At 37.4% G+C, this 13,508-nt stretch overlaps 1 protein-coding gene across 3 annotated transcripts in view; it reads left to right on the plus strand.

Annotated features, from left to right (window-relative positions):
• The window catches only part of CLCN5 (chloride voltage-gated channel 5), a 144,843-nt gene that overhangs the window by 87,267 nt on the left and 44,068 nt on the right, over nucleotides 1–13,508 (plus strand). For all 3 annotated transcript variants that reach the window (XM_084870961.1, XM_084870962.1, XM_084870960.1), the window contains one exon: nucleotides 2,493–2,639. In XM_084870961.1, coding sequence (XP_084727087.1) covers nucleotides 2,493–2,639 — 147 coding nt within the window. The remainder of the gene's footprint in view (nucleotides 1–2,492; nucleotides 2,640–13,508) is intronic.

A 13,508-nucleotide genomic window follows, 5' to 3' on the forward strand; every position in this document is an offset into this window, starting at 1 on the left:
AATTTTGTACATTAATACCTTTGCGTAAATCACCTACCTTTCCTTTATGATCACATCAGCATAGTAATGTTCCTGGAGGAACCTATTGTTTACTGAATATCTGCCCAGAGTTCAAGTTATTTGTGCATATTGGGAATGTGTTTCTTTGACTTATATTCATCCTTATCTGCAAGTGAATGGAAGGTTTCCTTTGAAATATATGTTCTCTTGGTTTCAACTATCACCTTGATGTTGAAAACTTCCAGGTCTTTGTCTTCCAATCTTCATCTTATCTATCCTAACCAGCATCATTGTTGTATCTGTCCCACTATCCCACAGTGATTTGTACGTAGGAGGTGGTTCATAAATGTCACTCACACTTCAGTCAGGCTGGTCTCTTTATTACCGTGAGTATTGTGAAATTAAACACATGATTTAGACTTTAGCTTTTTTCAAACACTAACTGGACAAGTTACTTAGCCTCTCAGCTTCAGTTTCCTTATCTGCACTAGGAGTGATAAAGCCATAGTATAGGGACTTTGAAAAATTAAGTGGAAGTTCACTTTAAGCACATAAGCCTGAAAATTGATAAGCACCTGGTAAATGTCATTTCTTTCTCCTTTATGCTCAATGTTTAAAATATTTGAATTTATCTGTTGCGATTCCAATTTTTCAGGCCTATTGCTTAATTTGTCCTGTTTAGTTTTTACCATATTCATCACACATGATTCTGATAACCCAGAGTAAGAAGTTTTTTAAAAGTGTTGGAATACCACGAAAGTAATATTATTTGCCTAATCCAATAGAACTTTCCTGACTATGATTCTCAATCAAGATTTCATTTTAAAAAATTGGAGGGGCCCTAGCCAGTTTGGCTCAGTGGATAGAGTGTCGGCCTGCAGACCAAAGGGTCTGAGGTTCAATTCTGGTCAAGGCCATATATCTTGGTTGTAGGCTCCTCCCTGGCCCAGACACTAGTTGGAGCTCATGCAGGAAGCAACCAATCAATGTGTTTCTCTCACATCACTGTTTCTCTTCCACTATCTCTAAAAGTCAATAAAAAAATATCATCTGGTGAGGATTAACAACAACAACAACAAAATGCAGGGAAAAAGGGCAGATAACATAAAGTTGGCTATAATTATGGCTTTTAAAAAATAGATAAACTAAGATTTTTTTTTAGTAAAATTTATATCTGAAGGTTTACACTTGGGATGTCAAAAATGTTTCATCTTTCATATTAAATTCATGAGCAGAGAACAACATTGAATAGCTTAATATGCCTCTTTTCCCCAGTATTTCTTTTTTTAAAAAATTTATTTATTGATTAAGGTATCACAAATTTGTCTTAACCCCTCATTCCAAACCCCCATCCCCCCCAATCATGCCGCCACCCCCCCTATTGTCCTCGGTCACTGGTTAGGCTCATATGTATGCACATAAGTCCTTTAGTTGATCTCTCCCTTTTATCCCCACCCTCCTTTTGATATCCATCAGTCTGACCCATGGCTCCTTATCTCTGGGTCTGTTCTTGTTCATCAGTCTATGTTGTTCACCATTTCCCCTAGATGAGTGAGATCATGTCCTACTGGAAATATACTTATAAGAATAAAATATGAGACAAGTAATAACCGTTATGCTGAAAGGCATATGAATCAGTCTGTAGAGAGTTTCTTTCTGGGTCCCCCAGTATTTCTGTGCATTTATGTTGTCTTAGGAGCTCTGGGAGACTCATTGGCATAAGATAATGTTTCTTGTCTCCCAAATGGCCACCACATTTCTCAATACTGATGTGTAGTTTTTACTTCAGTCAATTACTTGTGAATTACTGTGAGTTTTGTGCATATGTCCTCGTTTGGTGTGTTTGCATTGTTCTAAAAAAAATGCTTTCAGCTACATGGTAAGGGTAGAGGTACACTACATTTAGAGGGTAACTGAATATACTAAGTAGTTTGCATCCTATATTGTCAAAAGAAGAGTATGAAAAAAGACATAAGAGTAAATATAACCCAAAAGGTGAAAACTACCCACATGCCCATCAACTGATGAATGGCTAATCAAAATGTGGTAAAGCCATACAATGGTATTATTCAGTCCTAAAAGGGAATGAAGTACTGATACATGGTATAATATGGATAAGCCTTGAAAACATGAGAAGTGGAAGAAGCCAGACTCAGAAGGCCACATATTATATGATGACATTTGTATGACATATCCAGAATCAACCAATCATAGAGACAACAAGAGAGTGGAGGTTATATGGGGCTGGGGTGAGGATGGGGAGTTATATTTACTCGATACAGAGTTTCTGTTTGGGGTGATGAAAATTTTCTGGAAATTGCTAGTGATGATAATTGTGCAACATTGTCAGTATACTTAATCCTGCTGAATTGTCTAGTTTAAAAATGGTAAATTTTATGTTATATGTATTTACCACAATTTTTAAAAAAAGAATAAATGTTAAGGAGCTTGTAGGTCGTTATAATAAGCCTCCTGTTTTTCTTTCTGCACAGGAGCCATGGATAACAGAGGCTTTCAGCAGGGGTGTTTCAATAGCTTCCAGAGCAGCTCCAGTGATGAAGACTTGGTGGACATACCAGGGACAGCTATGAATTTCTCCCTGAGAGATGATGTTCCTCCCTTAGATGGAGAAATAGAAGGTATCATTAGCGCTGATGACAAATTATCTTTTTAAAATTATTTTTTAATGTATATGTGATAACATTTATTTTCTGGTGCATAGTCCAATGAGTTTTAACCCATGCATAGACTCTGGTATCCACCACCATCAACAAGATACAGAATAGTGTAACATCCCTTTGTAGCCAGACCTCCATACTCCCAACCACTGGTAACCACTGATCTATTCTCTTCCCTTATGGTTTTTCCTTTTCAAGAATGTCATATAAAACACAACTGGTGGGCTCAGTGGTTAAGGCATCCATCCAGCGACCAAAGAGTCGTGGGTTCAGTTCTGGTCAAAGGCATGTACCTGTGTTGCATTTAATCCCTGGGGCTCAGATGAGGATTTTTTTTTAAAAAAATGGAGCTGCATAGTATGTTACCTTTCTTTCTTTCTTTTTTTTAAAAAAATATTTTTTTAATTTCAGAGAGGAAGGGAGAAGGAGGGAGAGATAGAAACATCAATGCTGAGAGAGAATCATTGATCAGCTGCCTCCTATCTGCCCCCTACTGGGGATTGAGCCGGCAATCCGGGCATGTGCCCTGACCGGGAATTGAACCATGACCTCCTGGCTCATAGATCGATGCTCAACCACTGAGCCATGCTGGCCTGGCGTACGTTATCTTTGGAGACTGACCTCATTTACTCAGCTTAATGCCTAGGAGATTCATCCAATGTGTTCATTCATTTTTCTGGCTGAGTAGTATGGCATGGACTGGGATTGCTGGGTATGTTGAGCTTTATAAGAAACTGCCAAACCATTTTCCAGAGTGGCTGTACCATTTTGCATCTGAGCTAACTATGTATGATAGTTCTATTTGTTCAACATCCTCAACAGCTTGGTATATTTTGTAATTATTTATCTTAGCCATTCTAATAGATATGTAGTGTTATCTCATCATGGCTTTAATTTAATATCCTTAATGGCTTATGATGTTGACCATCATTTTATGTGCTTATTTGCTAAACTTATATCCTCTTTGATGAAGTGTCTAAGTTCTTTCTCCTTTTTTTTTATCATTGGATTTTTTTTTTTTTTTTTTTTTTTTTTTTTTTTTTTTTTGTATCTGGAATACATATATAAAATGAGAATTCCCCTCATCTATTCTTTGGCTACCCATTAACATCATTCTTTTCGATGGCTGCACACAATTTCATAGTATAGCTGTATCATAGTTTATTTAACCAAAATCTAATTGAAGTATATTTCAGTTGTTTCCAATGTTTTGTTATTACAAACAGTGCTGTAGTGAACAACTTTGTGTGTGTGTGAGTGTGTGAGTGTGTGTGTGTGTGTGTGTGTATGTGCACACAAATATCTTCTACACATATGAAAGTGTGTCTGTGCCATGAGTGTATAAGACTGCTAATTTCTCCATAACCTTACTGATGCTGAATATTATAATTATTTTTTTCATCTTTATGTTATGATGATAAATAAATTCCTATTATTGATTAAAATTTTGCCTTTTTAAATTAATGAGGTTGAGCATATTTTTATATTTATTAACCATTTAGATTTCTTTTTTCAAAGTTTTCTGCTTACACAATATTATTAATATTTTTGTCTAATGTAGGTTAAATATATTTTTCCTGTTTCTGGTTTGCTTTTGTTAACTTTATTTTTTAATTTACAAATACTCAGACAAGAGAAACAAAAGAAAAAAAATATACCAAGGGGACTACATCAAACTTAAAAGATTTTGCACACCAAAATCAATAAATAAATAGCCTACTAAACAGGAGAACATATTCGCCAATAATACATCTGATAAGGGGTTAATACCCAAAATTTATAAAGAACTCACACTACTCAACATCAAACAAAACAAAACAAAAACCCCACAACCCAAACAGTCCAATTAAAAAATGGGCAGAAGACCCGAATAGACAATTCTCCAAAGAGGACATATGGAAGGTCAATAGACATATGAAAAGATGCTCAATGTCATTAATCATCAGAGAAATGCAAATTAAAACCACAATGAGCTATCACCTCATACCGGTCGGAATGGCTATCATAAGTAAATAAATCCATAAATGTTAAGTGTTGGTGAGGATGTGGAGAAAAGGAAACCCTTATGCACTGATGGTGCAACCACTATGGAAAACAGTATGGAGGTTCCTCAAAAAATTAAAAATGGGACTGCATTATGACCCAGCAATTCTAATTCTAGGTATATACCTGAAGAAATCCAAAGCATTAATTCAAAAGAATATATGCACGCCTATGTTCATTGCAGCATTATGTACAATAGCCGACCTATGGAAGCAACCCAGATGCTCATCAATAGATGAGTGGATAAAAAAGCTGTGGTGCATATTTACGATGGAATATGACCCACTCATACAAAAGAATGAAATTTTACACTTTGCGACAGCGTGGATGAACCTGGAGAGTGTTAAGCTCAGCGAAATAAGTCAGTCAAAAGAAAGACAAATACCATATGATTTCACTTACATATGGAATCTAAAGAACAAATAAATGAACAAAATAAACAGAAACAGATTCATAGATACAGAGAACAGACTGATGGTTACCAGATGGGAGGGTTTGGGGGACTGGGTGGAAAAAGTGAAGGGATTAAGAAGTATAAATTGGTAATTACAGAACAGTTACGGGGATGTAAAGTACAGCATTGGGAATATACTAGTCAATAATATTGTTATAACTATGTATAGTGGCTGGTGGGTACTGGACATATTGTGGGGTGGGGGGGATACTTTGTAAGTTGTATAATGTCCAATCACTGGATTATACACCTATAACCAATATTATATTGTATGTCAACTGTAATAAAAAATAAAAAGTATTTAAAAAGAAATAAAATAATCTATCTACCATGAACCAAAAAAATCTACACATATTTTAAAATTTTATATACTAGGCATATCACCCTTTTCTTTGGTCACTTCTGAGTTCCTTGTTGTAATTAGAAAAGACTTGAATTACTTTAAGATTTAATTTGTATAATTACTTAAAACTACTCTCTGTTTTTTTTTTTTTAACTGGTTGGAATTGCCATTCTCAAAGGGAACCAGAAACTACTGTCAGAATTCATTATTTAGCAAATTTGTACTAAGAACATATGTTATTGTAGATTCTTTGCAAGGTTTGGCAATTAGCAAGGCTTTAAGAAACCATCCCTGCTTTATTTCTAGCTAGCTAAACAGACCCCTAAAGACTTATGATAGTACCTACGTTTTAGAGTAGTTTTACAGGATTAAATGAGATGATAAAATATACAGTGCTTATAACTGTGACTCGCATTGAGTTAATGCAAAATAAAATATTACTCTTATTATTTTTAAATTTCTATTATAAACCTCTAAGATATCTCTTATAATAACTTAGAAGAAGCATTCTGTTTTTTTGTTTTTTGTTTTGTTTTTGTGTGTGTGTGTGTGTGTGTGTGTATGTCTGTGGAAGATTTAAAAATATTTTATGTATTTAAAAATGGAATTGTAAGATTAGTAATATGGTAGGAAGAAGAGCATTCTAGGCAGAAAGCAATATTTTACAGGGATATAAGTAGCCGCAATATACAGAGATTTGAAAAGGGCAGAATATAAGGCCAAACAAATAAGTTAGTTGGGGCCTTGAATGGCATGCTAAGAAGTTTGAATTAACTTCACTGTCATTGTGAGGACAAACTCCTCCATCCATTCATTCAACAAATATTTTTTTGAGCACCTATATGAACCAGGCACTATTGTAGGCACTAGGGATACAGTGGTGGAATTTATTTAGACAAAATCCGACCTAGATCTAGTTAGGTAAATCAGTAAACAAACAGATTACCGGTAGCTAGTTAATTACCTAGTATTGTGATAAGTAGTACTAGAATGAAAATAAACAGAATGACAATAGAAAACAGATGAATAACACTAGTTAGAAAGGTATGAAAACTGCCAGCCAGTCATGTTTCACTTATAATGGAATCTAATAACAAAACAAAGTAAGAAACAAACAGAAAGGGACTCATAGATACAGAGAACAGACTGACAGCTGTCACAGGGGAGGGGAATTGGGGGTTGGGTGAAAAAGGTGAAAGGATTAAGCAAAAACAGACAAACGCATAGAACAGTATGGTGATTGCCAGAGGGAAAGGGGATGGGGGAGGCAGAGGTGGGTAAAGGGGGAAAATGGTGGTGGAAGGATACTTGACTTAGGGTGTTGAACACACAATACAATATACTGATGATGTATTTTAGAATTGTATACCTGAAACCTTTATAATTTTATTAACCAGGTAATCCCAATAAATTCAATAAAAATAAAAATAGGAAGAAAAAAACCACTACCCTGCAGGTTCAAAAGGATAATAAGAAATTTGCCTGGTAAAGATATTTCAGGAAAACTACAGAAGAGAACCCCTGAATTTAAAATTCATGAAAGAAAGGTACTCATGATTTGGTATTGAGTGATTTTTCATATTTGCCTACTTCTAAAAAGGGACAAATGTTTGTGTGTCACTTCCACTTATATATAGTTATAACCACAGTGAGTCAGTTATAACAATTACTGTCTCTAGTAAAGTGGTCAGTTAGGTTTTCCATAAACTTAAACTGGCTACCTCTCCTTAAGCCTTCTGGCTAACCCAGAGTAGTTTAGCTTAGTTATATCAGCATTGCTTCTTCTTTTATTGTGGGGAAAGGGGTTTAATCCTCACACGAGGACATTTTTCCATTGATTTTTTTTTTAAGAGATTGTAAAAGAGAGAGAAACATTGATGTGAGAGAAACACATCGATTGGTTTACCTCCTGCATGTGCCCTGACCAAGGCCCAGGCCAGGGAGGAGCCTGTAACCAAGGTACATGCCCTTGACTAGAATCGAACCCAGGACCCTTTGGTCCACAAGCTGAGGCTCTATCCACTGAGCCAAACCGGCTAGGGCAGCATTGCTTCTAATAGAAAATGATTTCATATAGCATTTGGATCACCAAACTACTTTTTGTGTGTTCACTGTGTTCTCAGTAGGTGATTAGGGCAAGCGTGTACCCCTTTGTTCCCATATAAAAGACTAGGAAATTGAGGCAGAGAAAATTCTGGCATTGCTTGTGATTGTAGAGTGTGTTTTTACAGGAGTAGCCCTTCACCGCTTTTCACTAGCCTTTATAGGAGAACGACTGCCTGTGGGTTACAAGATCTGACCATAAAAGAATTATGCTGTTTTCTATGAGCCATGAAAATCAGTACAGTCACTCTGCAGTGATATAGCGTTCTTGTTTTTCTTTTTAATTGTTCTGACTTTATTTGATGTTTACACGTGGGATTTCCTAATAAAAACAGCAAGAAAGGTCATAAAGTTTTTGCTATTTGGTGGTGAAACTGCACATAGAATACTACATTTTGTACCAGGTAGGTACAATAGCACTTACTAAAAAGATAAGTTAAAAGGAGCTTGAAAGGCAGTAGAAGTGGTTCTTGTTTTCCAGAAGACTAGAGGGATTGATTTATGAGGAATGAATAAAAAAATTATGCATGACATGGTTAAATGCATCTGAGGTAGTGTTATGGTAGTCTGTAAATTGGAAAAAACATAAACACGGAGATCTGAAAGAAGGGGAGAGAAAGAAAAATAGAAAAAGGGTTTGAGTAACAGGAAACAACTCAGAGCTATTCTCATATTCCATCTGTTCTCACTTGCCTGTCTCAGCAGCGAGACCTCGAGGTCAACAATTCAATTCATTCATTCCTTTATCCATTCATTCATTTAATATTTATGGGGAACCTAGATATGAACCCAGCACTGTGTTGTTTTAGTAATTCTCCTTGATTCCCCTCTTTCCCTCACCTCCTTGTCTTTATACCTAGTGTGACTTGCTACTACTTTCTGTTGAATGAGGAGACATTCAACAGAAAGTAGTAGAGCAGAGAGCAACAGAGGTAAAGGCACAGCAGCATGAGATAGTCTTTTCTATTCAAGAAACCAGAGTCTGTGAGTCAAAAGTCTAGCCTCCCAGGGTTGGGATGGTGGCAGTTGTAGCTGGAGGGAGGAAAGCAAGGGATAGGGTGGGAGATCTAGTTAGAAATCTAGATGGGGTCCAGATAGTGTATGCTTTTGGACTTTTTCTTTTTAAAAAAAAAATATTTTTATTGATTTTTATACAGAGAGGAAGGGAGAGAGAAAGAGAGTTAGAAACATAGATGAGAGAGAGTCATCGATCAGCTGCCTCTTGCACACCCGCTACTGGGGATATGCCCGCAACCAAGGTACATGCCCTTGACCGGAATCGAACCCGGGACCCTTCATTCCCCAAGGCGACGCTCTATCCATTGAACCAAACCGGTCCCGGCTTGGACTTTTTCTTGTAAGCAAAAAGCTATCAAATTATTTAAAAACACAAGAATTATATGATTGGATTTGTGTTTTAGAAAATTTATGGCAGTGTGGAGGATGGAATGGGGAAAGAGTAGGTTGGAGCCTGGGACACCAGTTAAACTGATATTTTTCAATAATCTAGATGAAAGATCCAAAGGCCTGAATTAAGACAACTGGAATGGAGAAGAGAGATTAAGTTCTGGAGAAATTTCAGAGGGGGGACTTGATAGGATCAATTAGATATGGGGAATAAACTAGAAGAGACGCCTGAGTGACTTCAAAGCCCAGGCGGAATGTGAGAGCAAGTCGTGGCCCCTCACATGTGACAGTGTGCTTAGATCACCCATGAGCGTCAACAACCTTCTAATGTCCCAGGGAAGGAAAACAGTTTTGAAATGAAAACTATGCCGGTACATGAAATCCAGCAAGTTAAGTTGTGAAATAGTTCTGTTTGTTCTGCCACACTATCAAAAAGGATCATACCATATCTCCTGAGAGAAATGGAAAGCATCTTGAGCTCTAGCTCATGGAAAAACCTACCATCATCACCTCAGTTAGCCTCAAACTGACTGACTCAAGCAATTACGTGGATGGGGCAGGGAGGACAAGGAAAGGGGATTCAGAACCCATCACCTTCATAATACTCACACTCCCCTAAACACCTAGCCTGGGAGAATGGCAATTGTAGTTGCCGCTCTCTCCCCACCCCCCGATTAGACCAATAATATTTTATTGAATATCTACCTATCATCTATCTATCTATTTATCTATCTCTATAATAAATGCTATGGAAACATAAAATTAAAAATACGTAATCCCACTTGGCTAGTGTTGCTCAGTGGTTGAGCATCGACCCATGAACCAGGAGGTCACAGTTTGATTCCCAGTCAGGGTACATGCCCGGGTTGCAGGCTAGATCCCCAGTGTGGGGGATGCAGGAGGCAGCCAATTGTTGATTCTCTATTATCATTTATGTTTCCATCCCTCTCTCCCCCTCCCTTTCTCTCTCTGAAATCAATAAAAATATAATAAAAAAAAATAAAAAATATATAATCCCACTTCAAAAGAATCTTTTATTCTCAAAATGGTAGGGTTTATAAATTATATAACTTGCAGGAGAATATAAAAAGCAATGACTTATCTGTAACTTTTTGAGCTTTAGATAAAAAGTAGTTTATATCAGAAGCTCTCTGGGACCACAAACCACACTCCAGGTTTATACGTTGAACCTTTACAATCAGGCCTGTGATGGTGTACACAGGCTTTAAACGCTTCATTTAGGTTACTTAATGGGAAAATATCTGGTCAGATTTTATAGTTTATGCCCTCTACTTTCTCCCCCATTTATTTATTCATTTATTTGTATTTTTGTCAGTACATGCATTGTTCAGATTTATTTAGTTCTTACCTAATGTCTCATCCAGGATACCACATTGCATTTAGTCATCATGTGTGCTCGGGTTCCTCTTGGCTGCAATGATTTACTAGACTTTGTTTTTAGTGAATTTGACAGTTTGAAGAGAACTGGCCAGGCATTTTGTAGGATGTTTCTCAATTGGGATTTGTCTGATTTTTTTTTTCTTCATGAATAGGCTTGGGGTTATGGGTTTCTTGGAATAAGACTAGAGGTAAAGTGCCAATCTTAACTAATCACTGCAGATGTTGATTTTGATCACCTAACTGAGCTACTGTTTGTCAGTTTTCTCTACTGTAAAGGTACTCTTTCTTTATCCTTTCCATAATGTACTCTTTGGAAGAAAGTCACTACATAGACCACACTTAAGAACTAGGGAACTGCCTAAACCGGTTTGGCTCAGTGGATAGAGCATCAGCATGCGGACTGAAGGGTCCTGGGTTCGATTTCGGTCAAGGGCATGTACCTTGGTTGTGGGGGTGTGTGGGAGGCAGCTGATTGATTTCTCTCTCATCGATGTTTCTAACTATCTCCCTAGGGAACTGTTCCTCCTTCAGAGTGAAGTATCTATAGAAAGTAATTGCAAGTGTTCTGCATGGAGGATTTGTCACTTCTCTCCCACTTACTTATTAAATCACTGATTTATATTAGCAGGGACTCATATTTGTTTTATACTTCAGGTTTTAATGCATTACTGTTGGGAAGCATGAGACTTGGTTGGAAAGCTTGTAAGGAGGACATTCAGATAAAAGGGAAGTGCTTGGAAGGCCACCTGCCCTGTTATGGAATTCCAACTTAGGGAAGACTTAGGGGAGTGACAAAGGCGGTACTTTTAATTATTCCTTGACCTTTCCAAACTAGCCTGTTCATATACAGAGCCCCGGGTGTTGACTGAAATCCTTATGCTTAATCCCTGGATGCCCTTGCCTAGAGACAATGTAAACACGTGTCCTTCCAAGATTCCTTACCTACTGATTGTATCTAAAGATAAAAATTCCAATAAAGGCCTGAGGAGGCCTGGCTTCTTCAGCTGGGCAAGCCCTTAGCCCTTACCCTCACAGTGAAACTGTGTCGGAGTAATCTGTTCATCTGTCATTTTAGGGGCTCCTGGTCAGCCCCGGCACATTACTACTTTTTGTTTTGTTCCAGCTTTTCCAGCTTTGGCCATTTGGAGCTCGATCGATATCTCTCTCTCTCTCTCTCTCTCTCTCTCTCTCTCTCTCTATATATATATATATATATATATATATATATATATATATATATATATATATTTGATTTTTTACAGAGAGGAAGGGAGAGGGATAGAGCGCTAGAAACATCGATGAGAGAGAAAGATCGACCAGCTGCTTCCTGCACACCTCGTACTGGGGATGTGCCCACAACCGATGTACATGCCCTTGACCGGAATCGAACCCGGGACCTTTCAGTCCACAGACCAACGATCTATCCACTGAGCCAAACTTGTTTCGGCCATAATTTCTTTTTTTACTTTGATCTTACAGACTCTACTAATTTTTAGTTACTTAGGTCAGCATCTTTTCCCTTTATTCCCTTCAGTAAGGCTGTTTCACATATTTGTAATATAGATTATTTTGTCACATACTGCATTCTATCTTAGGAATTTAAAAAACTGATTTTTAGAAAGTGGAGGGATGGGAAAGGGGGGAAGGGAGAGAGAGAGAGAGAGAGAGAGAGAGAGAGAGAGAGAGAGAGAGAGAGAGAGAGAGAGGTCACTGTGAGAGAGACATCAATTGGTTGCCTCTCACATACACTTCTACCTGGGTAGGGAATCGAACCTGCAACCAAAGTATGTGCCTTTAACCAGGAATCGAACCCAAAATCCTCTGGTGTGCAGGCCAATGCTCTACCCACTGAGCAATACTGGCCAGGACAAGACTATGTTTAGTTTTGTAAGAAATTGTCAAACCATCATCCAAAGGAGTGTACCATTTTGCATTCTCTACTGCTAATGAGAGTTCCTGTTATTCTGCATCCTTATGAGCAATTGGTATTGTTAATGTTTCAGATTATAGCCATTATAATAGGCATGTAGTGGTAATTATACATTTTAATTTGTATTTCTCTGACAAGTGAAGTTGAACATCTTTGTATTGGTATTTGTCATCTACATATCTTCTATGCTAAAGTTCAGATCTTTTGATTTTAGATTTTCCTTTTCTAATATTTGCATTTAATGCTATAAATTTCTCTGTAAGCACTGCTTTTGCTGCATCCCACAAATTTTGACATCTATTTTCATTTTCATTCACATAACAATATTTTTAAATTTTTCTTGAGATTTTTTTGACCCATGAATTATTTGAAAGTGTGTTGTTTAATTTCCAGGTATTTGGGGTATTTTCCACCTTTTTTTTGTGATTGGTTGCTAGCTTAATTCCATTGTGTTAGGATTTATGGTAAACTGGCTAGGAGGTAGGCTGTATTTAATATTTTTTTAAATTTTTATTTATTGATTTGAGAGAGGGGGGGAAGGGAGAGAGAGAAGCATCGATTTGTTGTTTCACTTAGTTGTGCATTCATTGGTTGCTTCTTGTATGATTCCTGACCAGGGATCACACCTACAACCTTGAAGTATTGGAATGATGTCCTAACCAACTAAACTACTTTGCCAGGAGAATTGAGCAGTGTTTAATGTTTGGTTTAACTATCAGTACCAAAGGGTTAAATTCCTGTAGTGTGTTTATTTTTCTCTCCCCTTTTGAGTTTCCTTCACCAGATCTTGATAGAGATTCTGTGTCTTGCAGCTCTTCGGCTATAATTTACTATTATTGTAATAAAACCCTGTTGGTGTGGTGGTAAGGTACGGGAGAGAAGGTCATTTTATAAGCTTCTGATTAAATTTCAGTGTCTGTTGAGCCTGTGTTTTGTGGTTTTGGCTGTCACAACTTTTAGTCCAGTGGTATATGCTTTTGTTCTCCCTGCCCCCACTACTCCTATCCCTGACCTCAGCTTTCTCAACCTATTTCCTGGAAGCCCAGGACCCTGTTGACTCTGTTTTTTTTTTTTTTTTTTTTTTTTCTTCTCTTAGATAGACCAGAAGGCTGAGAAGGGAGGGTGCTGGGAGTGGGAGGAACGCCCCTC

Source organism: Pipistrellus hanaki (assembly GCF_964339955.1).
Source record: "Pipistrellus hanaki genome assembly, chromosome: X".
In the NCBI taxonomy this organism is placed as follows: domain Eukaryota; kingdom Metazoa; phylum Chordata; class Mammalia; order Chiroptera; family Vespertilionidae; genus Pipistrellus; species Pipistrellus hanaki.